Here is a 19,693-nt window from a genome sequence, read left to right on the forward strand (position 1 = left end):
ATGAATTGTGTGATGGGTCAGAAATGGCTTGTCACAGTGTTTGAGCCTTGAAAATTTGATGAAAAAGTTTGTCTGGACAAATTATTTTCTATACTACTAGTTCAAGGTCAACCAAATTACCGGTAAGTTGTGAGGATAAGTATCCAGTATGGTTGAACATAATTTATAAATTTTGTCATATGATTTCATGTTAAATGTTTAAGTATCAAATAAGCCTTTGAGAGGCTTGTTCTTCTGATTAGGCATGGAAAAGATGCAGTTTGCAGGATACATGACTGATTGACCTGGATAGTTAATTTGATAGATTTCAGCACACCAAAAACAGTTTCTGAAAAGGAGACTTTCTGTAGAAGGATAAAATCCACTATGAACATGATAGTATAACAATCATTGCTATACTGATTGTGTGGATTTGAACCTTGACCAGGTTGTCTTGTTAGGAAGCCCTCCAGCTTGCTTGTGGAAGGTTGATAGTTCTACCCATGTTCCATCCCATGCCCGAAATAGAGCCTAGTATGGACTCCTCTGTCCGGTGGTGTCTTCCATCTTTAAAAGCTGGAAGGTTTCTGACTTGCTGTGGACTGTGAAGGTGTGACTTAAATCCAGATAAAAAACTTTTAATAGCTCAAATGACGGACAATCATTATAATATTATGATCAGATTTTTATTAGACTTAACTGGTTTACAGTTAATTATTCTTCAATTAGTAAATTTTGTTGTATTGATATTGATTGTTTTGTGGAAAGTGTTATATTAAAATAACTTGTCCATAGTTTTTGTGTTGAAAATCAAACTTTCCAACTATGTTAAAAATGTTTTATAAATGAGCTGTTTGGAGTTAATGTACCAGTCTGTGTTACAAAAGGCTTTTAGTGGTTCAAAGGCTTTGTTTATGATTTCCAGTACATAAGTGTGTTATGAGACATTAATTTTATGTCAAAATGTGAGTATCTTGGAATTGTATTTACCCTTGTATTTACTAGACTATAGGATGGATTGCATAAAAGATGGCGTTTCCCCTATGACTTCCCTGATTATATGGCATGCTAGAAATTGTTGAACTAAACTCAGATTTCATGAGAAAACATTATTGAAAACCAACTTCAAAAATTTTGAAAGGAAACTAAATGGTAACACAAGATTTAAAATTGTTTTTCTCTTTATTTCAGGTATCATCAACTTAGACCAAAACACTTACACATTGCCTACGTCTATGCATAATTACAGCTGTCTTTTAATTTGCTGATGATTACTTCTTTTTGATTGAATGGATCATCTGACACATTGTACACAATTTTGCGGACAAAAAATTAACATGTTTAGTGCTAGCCTTAAAATTGTCTCAACTAGTATTTTAGTGCATTTGCTTTTCATTTAATTAATGTTCTGCAAGTGATATGGCTATGTATGATTTGTAGACACCTTTCAGTTGCTTTTACTTTTGCTTAGATGCCACCGCAGTAACAATAATAGAAACTTTGATAATAGCTAGGATAGATTCGGCTATAACTGATACTTGTGATGGTGATATCTTTGAGCAATAAAATTGTAGGTTCATGAAGACTTTTTAAAGCACACTAGAGTTTCCTTTCATTCTGAAATATGTTTACATTATAATTAATTTTTTTGGTTGATGTGTTTGGATAAGAAAGAAAATCAGGTTACTTATTGTCATTTAAATATCTTAGACCTCCCCAAAAAGTTTCGGCTTGTTTTTGTTGTCCAAGCTTGTTATAACAATATTAATAAAAAATTGAATCATGATGGCAGTGATGGAACTTATTTGCCAATTTTGTTTTTACCTATCAAGGTTTTACATAATTACTGCATATACTGCTGTTCTGAGAATTTCTTTGCAGCACAATGAAGAAATTAAATGATAGGAAAAAGAAACATTTAGGTTAATTTTTTTAATGCACCATCAGTGTTGCAGCTTTATTTTGGTAGCTGCATGTAATATTTCTCATAAACCACGGTGAAAAAATGGTATTGAGCTGCTATTTTAGAATTTGTATAGATACTGTTAGTGTAGATAACTATCATATTATACTATATATAATTAAAATATACTGAGAAATCGTGTATTTCTGCGAGCATGAAATTTCGTGGTTTTGTGAAAAATGGCTTTTTTTCTTGGAATATGAATTTGTGAATCTCAGTTTTAGAATTTGGAATAATTGGAATTTTTATTTGTTCCTTGTGATTGAACTTCACTGAACCATGAAATCCACGAAAATTAGTTCTCCACGAATATTTCCATGATTTCACAGTACTATCTAAATCACAAAATAAATAAAGTTCTTTGTTTTTGTTTTTATAGATAATTTTTATATACTACTATAGTCATAAAATGCAGCATTAGTAATTTTATTACAGTTGAATGTTTTTCTTTATGATGCCTTCCTCACACCATCAACACATCTCATTGATGGTAAATTGAAAGAAGTGTTTGTTCAAATTGATTTTTTAAGTTTCTCTTGTTGCAACTGTTTTTGTTTACCACTGTAGTTGAAAGAAATGCACTTAGAAATTCTAGAATATATCTATAATAGAATATTGTTAAAATGTTTGATACGAGTGGGGGGAAAAAAACGTTGAAATGTGTAACATCAGTACTAACAGCCGAACAAATGTACAATTTTGTTTTCAGAAGTAAAGTACAAAGAAAATAAAAATTGTGAAAAAAAATGTAGAATACAAATTCATTGTAATATATATGATGTATAAGATATGAGCCACGCCATGAGAAAACCAACATAGTGGCTTTGCGACCAGCATGGATCCAGACCAGCCTGCGCATCCGCGCAGTCTGGTCAGGATCCATGCTGTTCGCTTTCAAAGCCTATTGCAATCAAAGGAAGTGTTAGCGAACAGCATGGATCCTGACCAGACTTCGCATCTGTGCAGTCTGGTCTGGATCCATGCTGGTCGCAAAGCCACTATGTTGGTTTTCCCATGGCGCAGCTCAATTATGTGTATGTATAATTAACTTTGATTATTCTTCTGTTTTTAGCTCTGTTCATTCTCAATGATTGTTTGCCCTCGGAATGTTGGTGAGCAAAAACTTTCCTCTTATGAAAATAATCGTTCTGAAACTTGCTTAGGTTATCAGGTACTTTGGAATTTATAGTGTCTTTGACGAACAAAAGAAAGATTTTTATTCCAACTTTTTTTTTTTTTACCATGTCAAGGGTGTAAAGATATTTGTGGAAATGTCTTTATACCAAAAATCCTAAAAATATTCCTATATTAAATTTCTAAGTGCTTGTGAAAATAGGTGTTCATACATTTTTATATTATTTATCACTGTTTTCTTTTTTTTTAACTGTTAAGACTTGCGGAGAAGTCATGTTTAGTTATAAAGACAAAATGCATACATTTTTGTTGAAATGCCAAACTGTGTTACATTTCGCTGCAAAGAGTTCTGCTTGGTGCTTTTTTTATGTGTAAAAATTGGGAACAAAACATTGTGTTGTTTTTTTCTGAAGCTTTTCTTGCCAGGATATTCGTACTTCAAGGCAGGTTTGAATTATCAAGGGGTTCAAAAATTGAACTGTATAGCTGGTTTCAGTTTGTAGGCAATACTTTGAATATTTGTACTAACCCCACCCACTTGCTTTGCAGGGCAAATGGTGCTAAACATAATATAGTAGGACCAAATGAACTGAGCTCCATTTCCAATTTACCATTTTATATGCTGTCAGGCCAGTGTGTTCATGCTTATTTTACTGCAAGTTTATGTTATTGTGTTAATTTTTCAAAAATCGAACACTGCCACGGAAGCTTGTCCAAATGTTTTGATATGCTTAGAAAAACAAAATTCCATTTTTCATTCCTTAAAATCATTCCGATTTGCTCTCTCCATAATGAATATTTAATAGTTATATTCTAATATTTAAAACTGGTCCTTAAATAAACAAGACAGGCAAATTTTTCATGTAAAACAAACATATTAATGCACCAAAAATGGAGAGAAGTTTGAAAGATAAAAAAATCCTTACTTGCCAAAAAGAATGTTCTTCAGTAATTTGAAATTTATTTTGTAAGAACCTCTGTTAGACATAAGATGATTTTTATTGGTACTGGTTCAATACATTATAGTTATAAATTCTACCTTTTTCATGAAAAATATGGCTCTTGTTTTACTAGAAATATTTTACTTCCGGTTCTTTTTTATACAAATGCTTTAATTTCGGGTATAAGCAAACCAGGAAAGTACACATTTATTTTCAATTTTATTTTGTTTAACCCTCGCAAGTATTTAAATAAATTAAACTTCCCTATAGGCAGTGGGTAAAAAACACACACAAGGAAGTTGTTGTTTATAAATATTTTTGATTTGTAAGTATTAAGTTTCAAGGTATTTTTTTTATTAAAAAAAAGTTCTAATGTACACATGTAGGGGTCCAAGATCTGATAATGTTTGCCAATAATGCATTGATTTTCCTTCTGTTTTGTAATCTCTTCATTGTTATAATTTACCTTATTTTTTTTTCCTCATGTACCAGCATAACTCATTCCATGTTATATTCAATAAACAATGTAGCCTTTAACTGACTAGTGTTGTTATCTTTTGAGGACACGAATTATAAGTTGGGTCCAAAGTTTTTTATTTGATATTTAAGCGATTAATGGTTTCGAATTTTGTGAAGTGAAACTGATAGTTATGGCGATTTGAGAAGAGGAAAAAGACTCAAGATTTTACTTTGCATTACTGTAGACTGGAAAATTTTAGTGGTTTCAGAGTTAACAGCCTTGTTCATTATGTGAAGAATATGATTGTGTGTGTGTGTTTTTGTTTTACATGTTGCAGTTTAATATTCACAAACATGAAATTACAAGTGGCATTATCATGAATATTCATGACAAGAGCTCGTAGAACACGAAATACCCCCCTTGATGCATTCAGTAATTGCACAAGGAACAGAAATTATTTGGTCACTGTTCACTGGATGTTCAACATACCTCAAATCAATAACTAGAGATGCTTTTGAGAAAAGCACATGTCTCCCACAACTGCCTAATCATCTAAATAGTAGGTCAGTCTTTATATACTGTTTACTTAATCCACATGTGCATGCGCTTTCTTGACACGAAAAGGACATCTATACTACTAGTAGTATAGGCGCCGGTTTAGGGGTAAAACTGTGCAAGAAATCTGAGTGTTTTTGGTAAATCAAGGGCCATAATTCCGAAGTGCCTAGGCCGATTTGGCTAGTTATCGAACTTGGCCGAGCACTTATTGGCAGACACATTTTGTTGAAGTTTAGTGAAGATCGGATGAGAAATGTTCGATTTAGAATGCGGACAAACTTTGTGATAGACACACCCAGACACACACACACAGGCTGGAGTAAATCAATATGTCTCCCACACCACTGTGTGGTGGGAGACACAATTACGAGTCATTTAACAGTCATAAGTAGCAAAAAAAGTTCTTCTATTCTGGGTCAATGTGACCTTTGACCTACTGACCTCAAAATCAATAGGGGTCTTCTGCTGGTGATGATCAACCTCTGTATCGGCTTTCATGATCCTTAGGCATGTTCTGAAGTAATGGTACAGAAACTGTTTAACTGTTCCGGCTCACTGTGACAGACCTACTGATCGCAACATCAATACGGGTCATCTGCTGGTTATGACCAACCTCTCTTAACTTTCATGATCCTAGGCCCAAGTATTCTTGAGGTATCATCCGGAAATTGATTGGTCTGTGGATAGACAGACTGACTGACCGTGTGGCCAAACATGGTTTTCGGGCCATTTTAGTCGCCCACTGGTGAATAAGAAGCCATTTGGAGTCAAAAAAGTTTGCTGCAGAAATGACTCAGGGGGGAGTTAAAAAGATTGTTTTCAAGAAATGGCCCATAGCACCACATATCCGTAACTGGGGGTGGGGGCCCCTTGCTCTCAAACAAAAGGCCATTTACTATAGGCCCTTTGTCGTTTGGCCCATTAACCTAAAGAAGAGGATCAACCAACATATGGACCGACTGATATCTGCAAAACAATATACCTACCTTTGAAGGTGAGCATTAAAATAAAACCACCACGAGTATAAGCCAGTCTACAGTATGTTGTGCTCAAAGATGGGTTGGCACCGAATTTTAGGCGCCTAAGACCAATATTTATCTAGCTGCATGGCCTTTTAGCCCACCTGAACACAAAGCTTTTAGGATCGTTGGATGTCCGTCGTTCTCGTGTCCAAAACTTTTTAAGAACATCTAAACCACTATGCCAGTTTCGATTAAACTTCACAGAAATATACATTGGGTAGTCCCCTTTCAAATCAAGGCCCGCCATGCAGAATTCTTGGCTGCCATGGACACTATAAGGAAACAAAAATGCCGAAGTGGCACTATATCACTCACGAGAGAACCACGGTGAACAAAGATAACTTTGCATAAAAATGTTGATAACTGCTTCCTAGATAAAGTGTAGAGTAGCAACCCAGTTTCAAACTAGACCAAGAAATCATCAAAGCAAACATCATGACGACTGAACTTAAAATGTGGCCTCCAGAGTATTCACAAGGTTTTAATTTGATTTGTCTGGGTGAGATAGTTTTTGACCCCAGAAAATCCATTTCTGAACCTGACCTGAGATATTATCAAGACAAACATTCTAACAAGTTCTCATGATAATTGTACTTAAAAATGTGGCTTCTTTAGTGTACACAAAGGTTTTGTTTCATTTGATTGGGTGACCTCATTTTTGACCCTAGATGACCCAGTTTTGAACCTGACCAAGAAATTTATCAATGGAAACATGACATGTTTCACAATTGGACTTAAAATGTAACCTCTAGTCTGTGTTTCACAGTTTTTCTTTGATCTAAAAGGGTGACCTAATTTTTAACCCCAGATGACCCACTTTCGAAACCAAGATATCATCATGAAAACATTCTAACAATTTCCCTTGACAATTGGACTCAAAATGTAGCTTTTAGTGTGTTTATAACAACGCCAGGGTAAGGTTGTAGATCAAGTGTCACTAAGTCTTGATTTGATTACCATAAAACACAACGCACTGGTGGGGAATTATTTGTATTCTATTTTTAAAATCTGACACAAAGTTTTTAATAACAATATATAACACTGTCCAACAGTTATAAAGTAACAACTTATTTCATGTTATTTTATCCAACTTGTTTTTAAGCTGACTTACTTGTGGTTTTGTTTGTACATTTTGTATTTTCACAGAGCCGGTATTATGGCAGTATGTTGCATAATGTCCATATCGTCTGCAGATATAGCAGATTCTGGTCAGTGCCTTACAAAATTGATTGTTTCCATGGTCACTGCTACATCTTCTACATTGTTGGTTGACACAGTCTAGGTGTGCAGATGAAAATGGTTTATTCCATGGTAGTCTTCTGGAAGTCATAATCTGTGACTGTAAAATCCTCTTCATTATTGTGTTTGTTGGGGAATACTCGCTTATCTGCTGTTGAGGCACTATGATCGTTGCAACAGCTAAAAAGTGTTGTACCCGGATTCTCCACCAAATTATAACAACGCCAGGGTAAGGTTGTAGATCAAGTGTCACTAAGTCTTGATTTGATTACCATAAAACACAACGCACTGGTGGGGAATTATTTGTATTCTATTTTTAAAATCTGACAAAGTTTTTAATAACAATATATAACACTGTCCAACAGTTATAAAGTAACAACTTATTTTATGTTATTTTATCCAACTTGCAAGTATATTATTAAAAAGAATATATCCAGGTGAACTTCACAAAGGTTGATCACTAAGTCCAGTTTTTTTACAAAGTTCCTTAGACTTTTTTTATCCTCTTAGAAATATGTCATATTTTGAGTGACAGCTTTCAGTCACTTTCAGATACTTACAAGAGTAGATGAACAAACAAAAGAAGTATGAAAATTTACAAGTGGTAAAATCAAAGATGTAGGATTATCACATACAGACAAAAAGTGCTAAAACCATAATATAGAAAATCTGCTTGAAAGCAATTCTTTTTATATACTCGACAACTATTTAAGTAACAAATGACACATTTTGAGAAGGAAATAATGATTAATAGTAATTGCAAATAAGGATGTTGTTTTTTTTTTTTCAGAGAGTTTAAATATTGTTTGTTTAATAAATTAAGGTAAAAATACAGGATTTAAAAAACAATATCAGAAAAACACAAATGTTCAAAATTAACAGCATAATAACTTCACAAGGTTTTGCTTTGATTTGACAAAGTGACCTAGTTTTTGACCTCAGATGACCCAGTTTCAAAGAAATCATCCAGGCAAACATTATGACTAAGTTTCATGACAAGGTGTGTTTACAATGCTTTTCTTTAATTTGACCAGGTGACCTAGTTTTTGACCCAAGATGACCCAGATTCGAAACTGGCCTAGAGATCACCAAGACAAATATTCTGACCAAGTTCCATGAAGATACAATAGATAATGTGGCCTCTTAAAAGTGTTCACATGGTAAAATGTTTACAACATGCCGCTGCCGGACAAATGTCAATGACAATAGCTCACCTTAGAGCACTTTGCGTATTATGTATTAGTAGAAAACCTCCATTATTTTTGGAGTCAATTGGTCAAAGGTTAAGGTGTACAAAATTAGATACTTTATCACCTGTGACAGGTCATCATGGGGGATATGTGTTTTTACAAACAACTCTATGTTTTATTTTAGACTGATATATTCAAATGAAGCTTTTCGTATTGTGTCTTTACAAATAGAAAAACAAAGGACTGCAAGATGGGTCAAGGTCTGAGGTGGGGTGGGGGTGTCAACTGGCAGTGATTGGGTACCAAGACACAAGGGACTAAAACTGTTTCTAAAACATTTATATTCCCTATGATTTCCTGCCTCATATTGGTCTCAAGATCACCATGACCTTACCTTTTGACCTATAAATGCCAACACAATAATCACCTTACTGACCACAGGCAGTCAACCAATGAAGTTTCTGACTTCTTTAGTTATTGTGCGAAAACTGTTTTCTGTGTCAGACATTGTGACACTGACCTTTGACCTACTGACCTCAAAACAATAGGTTTCATGCACTAACCACAGACAATCATCCAGAGGTTCCTTAGTTATTGAGCGGAAGCTGTTTTCAGTCTAAAAGTCATTGTGAATTTGACTTTTGACATATTGATCCTCCAAAATGGAGTCATCTACTGACCACAGGCAATCGTGCTAAGAAGTTTCACCATTGTGAGACCAAGCTCTCTCCAGTTATAGACTGGAAAACAAATGGACTATCAATGGACTGACTGACAATTCGTAAAACAGTAAACCTTACCACCTCTTCCTCCAAGGGATATTCTACAGATCTAAGGCAATCATCATAATGGCGTTTCAGAACTGTACGTCAAAGTGTACCATAATTGTTGTGCTGGAACTTTTTTCAATGTCAAAGTCATGACCTTTCACAAACAACAGAAGGCAGTAGACAAAAGGATTCTTAAATCTTCAGTCGCGAGGTAACTGTGACCTTGACCCAACTCCAAAAACAATAGGGGTCATCTACTGAATACAGGCAATTATCCCATGAAAGTTACAACTGTAGGCCAAAGTGTTCCTTGGCTATTGATGGGAAACCATTTCCTTATATCTTTATAACCTTAACCTTTGACCCTCAAAACAGTAGGACCCCAGACTATGATCATCCTATGAAGTTTATAGATTATAGGCCAAAGCATTTGGGAGCAGAAACTGTTTTTCAGCCTCAAGGTTACTGTGACTTTGAACTTTGACCTACAGACCCTCAAAAACAGGTTTCATCTACTGACCACTGGCAATTATTGTATAAGTTTCACCATTGTAAGACCAAGCATTCTCTAGTTATTCATTGGAAACCTGACAGAGAGACTGACAATACTTGACCCCTTCTTCCTCCTTCATTGAAGGAGGGCAAAAGAGCTATTCTGATCGAAGGCAATCACCTATGAAGTTGGAGAACTGTAGGCCAGTGTTCTTTATTTATTGAGAGGAAACTATTTTTAGTCTCAGGGTCACTGACTTTGAGCTTTGGATCACTGTGACCTTTGACCCCAACAAGAGAAGGTCATCTGCCTTCTACCTGCAATCACCCTAAAAAGTTTGCAGGCAGTAGACCCTATGGTTCTTCTGTTACTGTGCAAAAACTAGTTTCAGTCTTGCGGTCACTGTGACATTGATCTCTAACCTACTGACACACAAAACAGAAGTGGTAACCTACTGACCACTGCCAATCATCCTAATAAAGTTTAATGACATAGGCTAAGGTGTTCCAAAGTTATTGAGCGGAATTCTTTTCAGTTTTAAGGTCGCTGTGATTCTGACCTGCGATTTACTGACCCACAAAATGATGGGAGTCATCTACTGATCATAGGCAATCAGCCTGTGAAGTTTGACCATTTGAGACAAAGCATACTCTAGTTACTAATTGGAAACTTCAAGGTCTACCGACCAACCAACAATAAGCAAAATAATATACAGTACCCACTCTTCTTTGAAGATGGCCATAATGAATATTACACAGGGACAATGGTTGATGAGTCAAAAGTGACAAGAAATTAACTCTACAACATAATTTTTGATGCTTTTTTATTTGAAGTTATTATTCTGTATGAATTTAACCAATAAAAAGAAGACTGTAAGTAAACAATGGAAAAGGCACAACAGCCAACTTTTTAAGTAAAATGACATTCTTTTTCTCACATTTTTACATAAATCAAAATTCCCTAGGGAAGAAATTTAGAAATTATATTGCGACAGTATAGGTTGTACTAAAAGTAGAGACTATTTTTCATGAAACATATGTCTCCCACCACTTACAACAGAGAAATTGCAAAATGCCACAAATTAAGGGACATAACTCTTGGGAAAATCACTGAACCATAACATTCCAACAATACAATCAACTAGGTTTGACAGCGAAGTCTGTGAAATTCCAAGCAGCCGTAAAGAAGTAGCACTGATCAAAGAATATGACAAATCAAGGGTCATGACTCCACTAACAAGAGCTGTCCGTAGGACAGCGCGCTCGACTTTTCTCAGTGCTTGACTCTGAATTAGAGCTTTGCCAGTATAAAAAAACAAGAGGGCCATGATGGCCCTATATCGCTCACCTGTTATCATTGCACTTGAGGACAAGAAGGTCCTCAGAAAATATATCTAAGTCCAAAGGACAGGAAAAACAAAGGAAAGAAATTTAACCAAAATTTAACCATCCATGTTGTACCACAGAAAAGTGGTCTCGGTTTTTCCCTACGGCCAATAATAAAAAGTTACTAAAAATAAGCTATTTATATTAACGTAAAAGGGAAGTAATTAAAAAGAAAATTATTGTAAGTGAACAAAAGAAGGATCTGCCAAATAAATCTGTTGACATAAATGAAATTTCAGATCAGTATCTTCATTAGTTACGGAGATATACCCATTCTAATTTGAAATAAAGGGAGGTAATCTGATATAAAATCAGTCCATAGTTATCTACCCTGATTGACTCAGTCCAACTAATGATAATAATGAAATTTCAAATAAGTCCTATAAGTACTTACTGATATAAATCCATTTTCACTACAATCAGGGTAGGTAATCGGATATAAAATAACTCTGGAACCTACGATTGGATCTGATTTGTCATGGAATCCAAGATTTATTGTTGTTGAAGATATTTTGCAAGTTTGTATCAAATAAAACCATAAATGAAGTCTCTATATGGCTGCAAAAGCCAAAATAGCCAATTCTGGACCATCAAGGGGCCATAACTCTGGAACCCATGATGGAATCTAACCAGTTCAAGAAAGGAACCAAGATCTTATGGTGATACAAGTTGTGTGCAAGTTTGGTTAAAATCAAATCATAAATGAAGTTGCTATTGTGCAGACAAGGTCAAAATAGATAATTTTGGCCCTTTCAGGGGCCATAACTCTGGAACCCATTATGGGATCTGGCCGGTTCAACAAAGGAACTGAGATCTTATGGCAACACAAGTTTTGTGCAAGTTTGATTAAATTCAAATCATAAATGAAGCTGCTATTGTGCAGACCAGGTCAAAATAGCCAATTCTGGCCCTTTCAGGGGCCATAACTCTGGAACCCATAATGAAATCTAGCCAGTTCAAGAAAGGAACTAAGATCTTATAGTGATACAAGTTGTGTGCAAGTTTGGTTAAAATCAAATCATAAATGAAGCTGCTACTGTGCAGACAAGGTCAAAATAGCTAATTCTGGCCCTTTCAGGGGCCATAACTCTGGAACCCATGATGGAATCTGGCCAGTTCAAGAAATGAACCAAGATCTTATGGTGATACAAGTTGTGTGCCAGTTTGGTAAAAATCAAATCATAAATGATGCTGCTATTGTGCAGACAAGGTCAAAATAGCTGATTTTGGCCCTTTCAGGGGCCATAACTCTGGAACCCATAATGGGATCTGGCCAGTTCAAGAAAGGAACCGAGATCTTATGGTGATACAAGTTGTGTGCAAGTTTGGTTAAAATAAAATCATAAATGAAACCACTATCGTGCAGACAAGAAATTGTTGACGGACGGACGGACGGACAGACACACGACGGACGATGGACGAAGGGTGATCACAAAAGCTCACCTTGTCACTATGTGACAGGTGAGCTAAAAATGCAAGTTAAAAAGGGACATAACTCTGTCAAAATTCAAATCAGAGTTATGGGAACTGTGTCTCCTGGTGTAGACTTTGATAGTAAATAACTATTTTGAGTTTCAAGTCAAAAGCTTTAATAGTAACAGAGATATTTGACTTTATCAAAAATTTTAACAAAAAATTCTAAGTTAAAAAGGGGCATAATTTTGTCAAAATTCAAACAGAGTTATGGGGATTGTTTCTCCTAGTGTAGACTTTGATGATAAATACGTATTTTAAGTTTCAAATCAAAAGCTTTGATAGTAACAGAGACATTTGACTTTATCAAAAACTTTAACCAAAAATTCTAAGTTAAAAAGGGGCATAACTCTGTCAAAATTCAAACCAGAGTTATGGGAATTGTGTCTCCTAGTGTAGACTTTGATGATAAATATGTATTTTAAGTTTCAAATCAAAAGCTTTGATAGTAACAGAGACATTTGACTTTATCAAAAACTTTAACCAAAAATTCTAAGTTAAAAAGGGGCATAACTCTGTCAAAATTCAAACCAGAGTTATGGGAATTGTGTCTCCTGGTGTAGACTTTGATAGTAAATAAATATTTTGAGTTTCAAGTCAAAAGCTTTAATAGTAACAGAGATATTTGACTTTATCAAAAATTTTAACAAAAAATTCTAAGTTTAAAAGGGGCATAATTCTGTCAAAATTCAAAATAGAGTTATGGAGATTGTTTCTCCTAGTGTAGACTTTGATGGTAAATAAGTATTTTAAGTTTCAAGTCAATAGCTTTGACAGTAACAGAGATATTTGACTTTATCAAAAACTTTAACCAAAAATTCTAAGTTAAAAAGGGGCATAATTCTGTCAAAATTCAAATCAGAGTTATGGGGATTGTTTCTCCTGGTGTAGACTTTGATAGTAAATAACTATTTTAAGTTTCAAGTCAATAGCTCTGATAGTAACAGAGATATTTGACTTTACCAAAAACTTTAACCAACGGCGACGGTGACGCCGGGGCGAGTACGATAGCTCTACTTTTTCTTTGAAAAGTCGAGCTAAAAATTATTTAATCTGCACAAGACGATAATATGCATAATTACCCTTCACTATAATCATTTGTGAGGTTTGGTGAAGTTCAGCCTAATTGTATGCAGCAAGTAGTGTAAACACTGTATATTTACAAATTTATGGCCATAACTCAGCTGAAAATCACTGAACCAATGATATGTATAGCTAGGCTTAGCACTGATAATTTCTGTAAGGTTTGGTAGAAATCTGCCCAATAATGTAAGAGAAGTGGCCAAAACAGCATAAAATTTGATGAATCAAGGGTCGTAACTCCACTGAAATTATCAAAATGGAAAATGCCTATAATGTGCAAAATGAGAGTTGATTACTCATAAAATCTACCAATATTATAACAGAAGTGGTCAAATTATCATAAAATTTCATGAATCAAAGAGCCATAACTCTGCTGAAAAATCATCGAATCAGAAAATGCTGATGATATGCACAACTACACTTGGCAATGATCACTCTTGTGAAGTTTGGTGTAAATCAATCCAGTGGTGTGGACCAACTTTGTGACATACAGACAGATGAACAGCAATAAATCAATATCTCCCCCACTTCATGTTTATACAAATCCAGCAAATTTAATTGAAAATAATGTTCACTGTAATAAGAGATTTGTAACAATCAAAACAATAGAAGTATAAAGTCCTTAATTTTTCATAAACATTTCTAACCATTTATTCAACATAACTAACCTGCAGCTATTTCTATGTTTAAACAAAAGAAACACGCTTTTCAAAATAAATATGTTTGAACAAAGTGGCCCCTTGTCACTCACCTGACCTTGACTATTTGAAGTGAATATACGTATGACACACAGATTCATAAATGGTAGTAATTGTGTTTTTCAAGCACCCCCAAAGGGTGGACCTTAAAATAATTTTACAGACCAAGTTTATCTGAAGATCCATAGAAGTTGTTTAAAGGGTTTTCTATTTTTTAGCTCTAAAGCCCCTAAAAGGGGTCAAGTGCCCCCATTGCATGAAATTGAGAAATTACAATGATATAAGTTGCAGCAACAGACTAAATTTGATGAAGATCCGCCAAGCTGTTCAAAAGAAGTTACTTAAAAGTTTTTCTATTTATAACTTAAGCAGCCCCTAAAAGCGCCCCTATATGAACAAAATTGAGAGAGGAAATTACAAAGATGCTACAGACCTGGTTTGATTACGATCCAGCAAGCTGTTCCTTTTCAGGTATTTCTAGTTTTACTTCTAGCACCCACTACAAGGGGTCAAGTGCCCCCATTTGAAAAAAATTCAGGGAGAACCTTACAATGATTCTACAGACCATTAGTTTATCTGAAATTTCATCAAGCTGTTCATGAGGTCATCGAAAGGTATTTCTATTTTTAGCCCTATTGGCCCCAAGAATGGGCCAACTGCCCCCACCTGACGAAGTGCAAATTAGGCTGAAGATGAATAAATCAAGTGAGTTTGAAAAATTCCTGATATACAGTATCTCAATAAATGTATGGTATTTTCAGAAATATATAGTATCTTAACAATTCATAACACTGTAACTTCACATGCCTTCAACAGCATCAATGTTTGTCAGTCTGTAACAAATATAGTGTCCACAGTGTTCCCAGCTATATCAAAGACCAAAATTCTCATCTTTATCCGATCAACAAATCATCCCCAACTAACACAGAGCACCAAAAATAGTCCTGCTAAGCTTTGGTTTTCTGATGTAGTGTTAAGGTCCCATTAAGGTATCATTTTGGGTCCTTGTAATGTCTGTATTCCGGCCGTAACTCCCACATGTTCTTATGAGGTGCCTTCACATTGTATATACAGATCTCTTTCAGAATTTCCTTCAGGTAGGTCTGAAATGAGAGGCAATCATGTAATAAATACGAAAAACATATAATAAATCATTATATCCCTACTCCTCTCATGCTCAACTTGTAGACATTGCATAACACAACAAGAGGGCCATAATGGCCCTATATCGCTCACCTGTCATCACTGCACTTGAGGACAAGAAGGTCAAAAAATCATAATCAAGATCAATCAAAAGAATCATGAGAAAATATAGTGGAAATTTTCCTAAAGGTACAGATATGTCAAAATACACCTATAAATTGGAGGTACAATCCATGTTGTACGACGGGAAAGTGGTCTCGGTTTTTCCCTACGGCCAATAATAAAAAAGTTACTAAATAAGCTATTTATAGTAACATAAAAGGGAAGTAATTAAAAAAGAATTATTGTAAGTGAACGAAAGAAAGATCTACCAAATAAAAACAAGAGCACTGCAATGCAACGCAAATGCAGAGCAATATATATACAAAACAAAGTAATATGACCTTTGACCCCTAAGTGTGAACTTGACCTTGAAGTGAGCCATCCAAAACATGCGCTCTGCATATCGTTTTGATGAGGTGAACATTTGTGTCAGGTTTCTTTGAAATCCTTCAAGGGGTTCAAGAGTTACAGAGCGGAAGGGAAATTGCTAACCAACAGACAGAAAGACAGAAAGACTGACAGACAGATGGACACCAAGGCGATAACATAATACGTCTCTTAGGGCGTATAAAAAGGAATCGAGATCTTATGGTGATACAAGTTGTGTGCCTGTTTGGTTAAAATCAAATCATAAATGAAGCTGCTTTTATGCAGAAAAAGTCAAAATAGCTAATTTTGGCCCTTTCAGGGGACATAACTTTGGAACCCATTATGGGATCTGGCCAGTTCAAGAAAGGAACCAAGATCTTATGGTGACACAAGTTTTTGTGCAAGTTTGATTAAATTCAAATCATAAATGAAGCTGCTATTGTGCAGACAAGGTCAAAATAGCCAATTCTGGCCCTATCAGGGGCCATAACTCTTGAACCCATAATGGAATCTGGCCAGTTCAAGAAAGGAACCAAGATCTTGTGGTGATACAAGTTTAGTGCAAGTTTGGTTTAAATCAAATCATAAATGAAACTGCTATTGCACAGACAATAGTTAATTTTGACCCTTTCAGGGGCCATAACTCTGAAACCCATTATGGGATCTGGCCGGTTCAAGAAAGGAACCGAGATCTTATGGTGATACAAGTTGTGTGCAAGTTTGGTAAAAATCAAATCATAAATAAAGCTGCTATTGTGCAGCCAAGGTCAAAATAGCTAATTTTGGCCCTTTCAGGTACACATGGTTAAGGTTTAGCCCGACTCTGATAGTGATATACAGGAAGATAATGGAACAATTATTTCCTGATACTAACTGCTAAACAATATAATATTATAGTTTCCATGAATGGCTTTATATATTTAAAAGTACAGAGTCCACTTGTTTATGAACAATGACATTGTTATTACCATACATTAAATTTAGTCACTGGCAATAGGATACCAGGAAAAACTAGTTGTTCTATAGATGATCATTCAACCACTGCATTGTGACATACAGTAGATGTATAATATTTTCCTCAATCTTTCAGGTGCACATTAAATTAAAATGACTCATTCAAAGATTTCTGGCAAAAAAAATGAAACTATTTCAAAAGGTTTTAAAACTTGTATCGAGTTTTTAGTAAAATAGTGGCCATTGTTTGTCTGTTTGTTTGTTTTGGGTTTAACGCCGTTTTTCAACAGTATTTCAGTTATGTAACGGCGGGAGTGGCCTTTGATGTTTTACAACTTACGTTTAAAATTTTTACTACACATTCAAAATTGTTTTTTTTTTTAAATTAAGGTAGTGGACATGTAAATTACAATCAAACATTTCACTCTGATGACGTTTTCTCCACATGCAATTTCAGTATTCTCTTCAATGTTACAGAAAACCAAAAAGCAATTAAGGTGTTTGTACAGTCTTCATTTACAGCTGCTGAAGAATGCTGAAACTCCCTCCAAGAGAATGTGTAATCCAGAGTAAGTGCTAACTGTCAACTTAAACCAACAACAATATTTTACAGGATTTACATGATATGGGTTTTCATCTTCATGTTATTTATCTATGATAAATAATGCATTTTATTATATACCTACATAAATTCTGTCAAAATATGGCTTACATAAGTATATACAAACAGGCAAAAGTAAATCTGTATTGTACCTTTTATTGTATGCTGCTGAACTTCTTTCATTTGATATGCATAACCTGACACAGTTCTATAAATACTAAATAGTGCATACAAAAAACTACATTCACTTCAATTTTAACAATGACTGACTGTTAAAACAATAAAAATTTCGTTCAACAAGAGGGTCATGATGACCCTGAATCACTCACCTGAGTAATATGAGCCACATGTTTAAAATGGCACACTGATGCTAAAATATAAGAAAGTAGGTCACATTCATGGTCACTGAAAGTCAGTATTGAGATCGATGTGCAAAACTGTACATGTCATCCAAATTTCAAGGCTATATATCTTAAACAAGAGGGCCATGATGGCCCTATATCGCTCACCTTTTATAATTGCACTTGAGGACAAGAAGGTCCTCAGAAAAAATATCTAAGTCCAAAGGACAGGAACAACAAAGGAAAGAAATTTAACCAACAAGAGGGCCATGATGGCCCTATATCGCTCACCTGTTATCATTGCACTTGAGGACAAGAAGGTCCTCAGACAAAATATCTACGTCCAAAGGACAGGAACAACAAAGGAAAGAAATTTAACCAAAAAGAAAAATAAATTCTTACAAGGTACAGATATGTCAAAATACACCTAAAAGTTGGAGGTACCATCCATGTTGTACCACAGAAAAGTGGTCTCGGTTTTTCCCTACGGCCAATAATAAACAAGAGTGCAAGAATGTCACAATATACGCCCGTCACAGCAAATTTCTTTACTCTAGCACCTGTATTTGCAAATGGAATTTTAACTTTGTGGTTGTTTAGTAATAACTAAGTGTTTTGTTTTTCTAAGTCCACAAAAAAAAACTCCTTACCAGGTAAAGATACCTTAAAATACACCTAAAATTGGAAAGTAACATCTATGTTGTACCACAGAAAAGTTGTCTATGTTTTTCCCTACGGTCAATTATAAAAAAGTTACAATAAGTCCTCACAAAAATCTTTACCAGGTAGAGACTGGTCAAAATACACCTCAAAATTGGATGTAGCATGCATATTGTACTACAGAAAAGTGGTCTTGATTTTTCCCTATGACTAGTAATGAAAAATTACAATATAAGCTATTTATAGTAACAACAAAGGGAAGTAATTTCGAAAGAAGGGAACTGCGCATGACACTTCGTCTCATGATGGTGTATAATTGTGTCAAGTTACATCAAAATCCCTCCATGCATGAAGAAGAAATGCTTCGGACAAAGTCATTCTTGTATCTGACCTTTGGCCTCTAAGTGTGACCTTGACCTTAGACCTAGGGACCTGGTTCTTGCGCATGACTCTACGTCTCGTGGTGGTGAACATTTGTGCCAAGTTATATCAAAATCCCTCTATGCATGAAGAAGACATGCTCCGGACAAGGTTTTTATTCTTGTATCCTTTGACCTCTAAGTGTGACCTTGACCTTAGACCTAGAGACCTGGTTCTTGCGCATGACACTCCGCCTCATGGTGGTGAACATTTGTGCCAAGTTATAACAAAATCCCTCTATGCATGAAGAAGAAATGCTCCGGACAAAGTTTTCATTCTTGTATCCTTTGACCTCTAAGTGTGACCTTGACCTTAGACCTAGGGACCTGGTTCTTGCGCATGACACTCCTTCTCATGATGATGAACAATTGTGCCAACTTTCATTAAAATCCCTCTATGCATGAAGAAGATATGCTCTGGACAAAGTCATTCTTGAATTTGACCTTTGACCTCTAAGTGTGACCTTGACCTTAGACCTAGGGACGTTCTTGCGCATGACACTCCATCTCATGATGGTGAACAACTGTGCCAAGTTTCATCAAAATCCCTTCATGCATGTAGAAGATATGCTCTGGACAAGGTCTGTGGATGCCGCCCGCCCGCCCACTTGCCCGCCAACCCGCCCGCCAGGGGCGTTCCCATAATACGTCCCGTTTTTCAAACGGGCGTATAAAAAGTTACTAAAAATAAGCTATTTATAGTAACGTAAAAGGCA

The 19,693-nt window shown here is 35.3% G+C and overlaps 2 protein-coding genes across 2 annotated transcripts in view; one reads left to right on the top strand and one right to left on the bottom strand.

Annotated features, from left to right (window-relative positions):
* Positions 1-4,554, top strand: part of LOC123554187 (uncharacterized) — a 33,915-nt gene extending 29,361 nt beyond the window's left edge. The window contains exon 4 of the mRNA XM_045344154.2: positions 1,171-4,554. The gene's annotated coding sequence lies outside the window, so the exon portion shown is untranslated. The remainder of the gene's footprint in view (positions 1-1,170) is intronic.
* A 3,034-nt stretch (positions 4,555-7,588) lies between these two features.
* Positions 7,589-19,693, bottom strand: part of LOC123554188 (general transcription factor IIF subunit 2-like) — a 217,438-nt gene continuing 205,333 nt past the window's right edge. Inside the window, exon 8 of the mRNA XM_045344156.2 lies at positions 7,589-15,491. Within this exon, the coding sequence (XP_045200091.2) occupies positions 15,381-15,491 (111 nt within the window). The 3' untranslated portion in view covers positions 7,589-15,380. The remainder of the gene's footprint in view (positions 15,492-19,693) is intronic.

Source organism: Mercenaria mercenaria, chromosome 7 (assembly GCF_021730395.1).
Source record: "Mercenaria mercenaria strain notata chromosome 7, MADL_Memer_1, whole genome shotgun sequence".
NCBI classification, from domain to species: domain Eukaryota; kingdom Metazoa; phylum Mollusca; class Bivalvia; order Venerida; family Veneridae; genus Mercenaria; species Mercenaria mercenaria.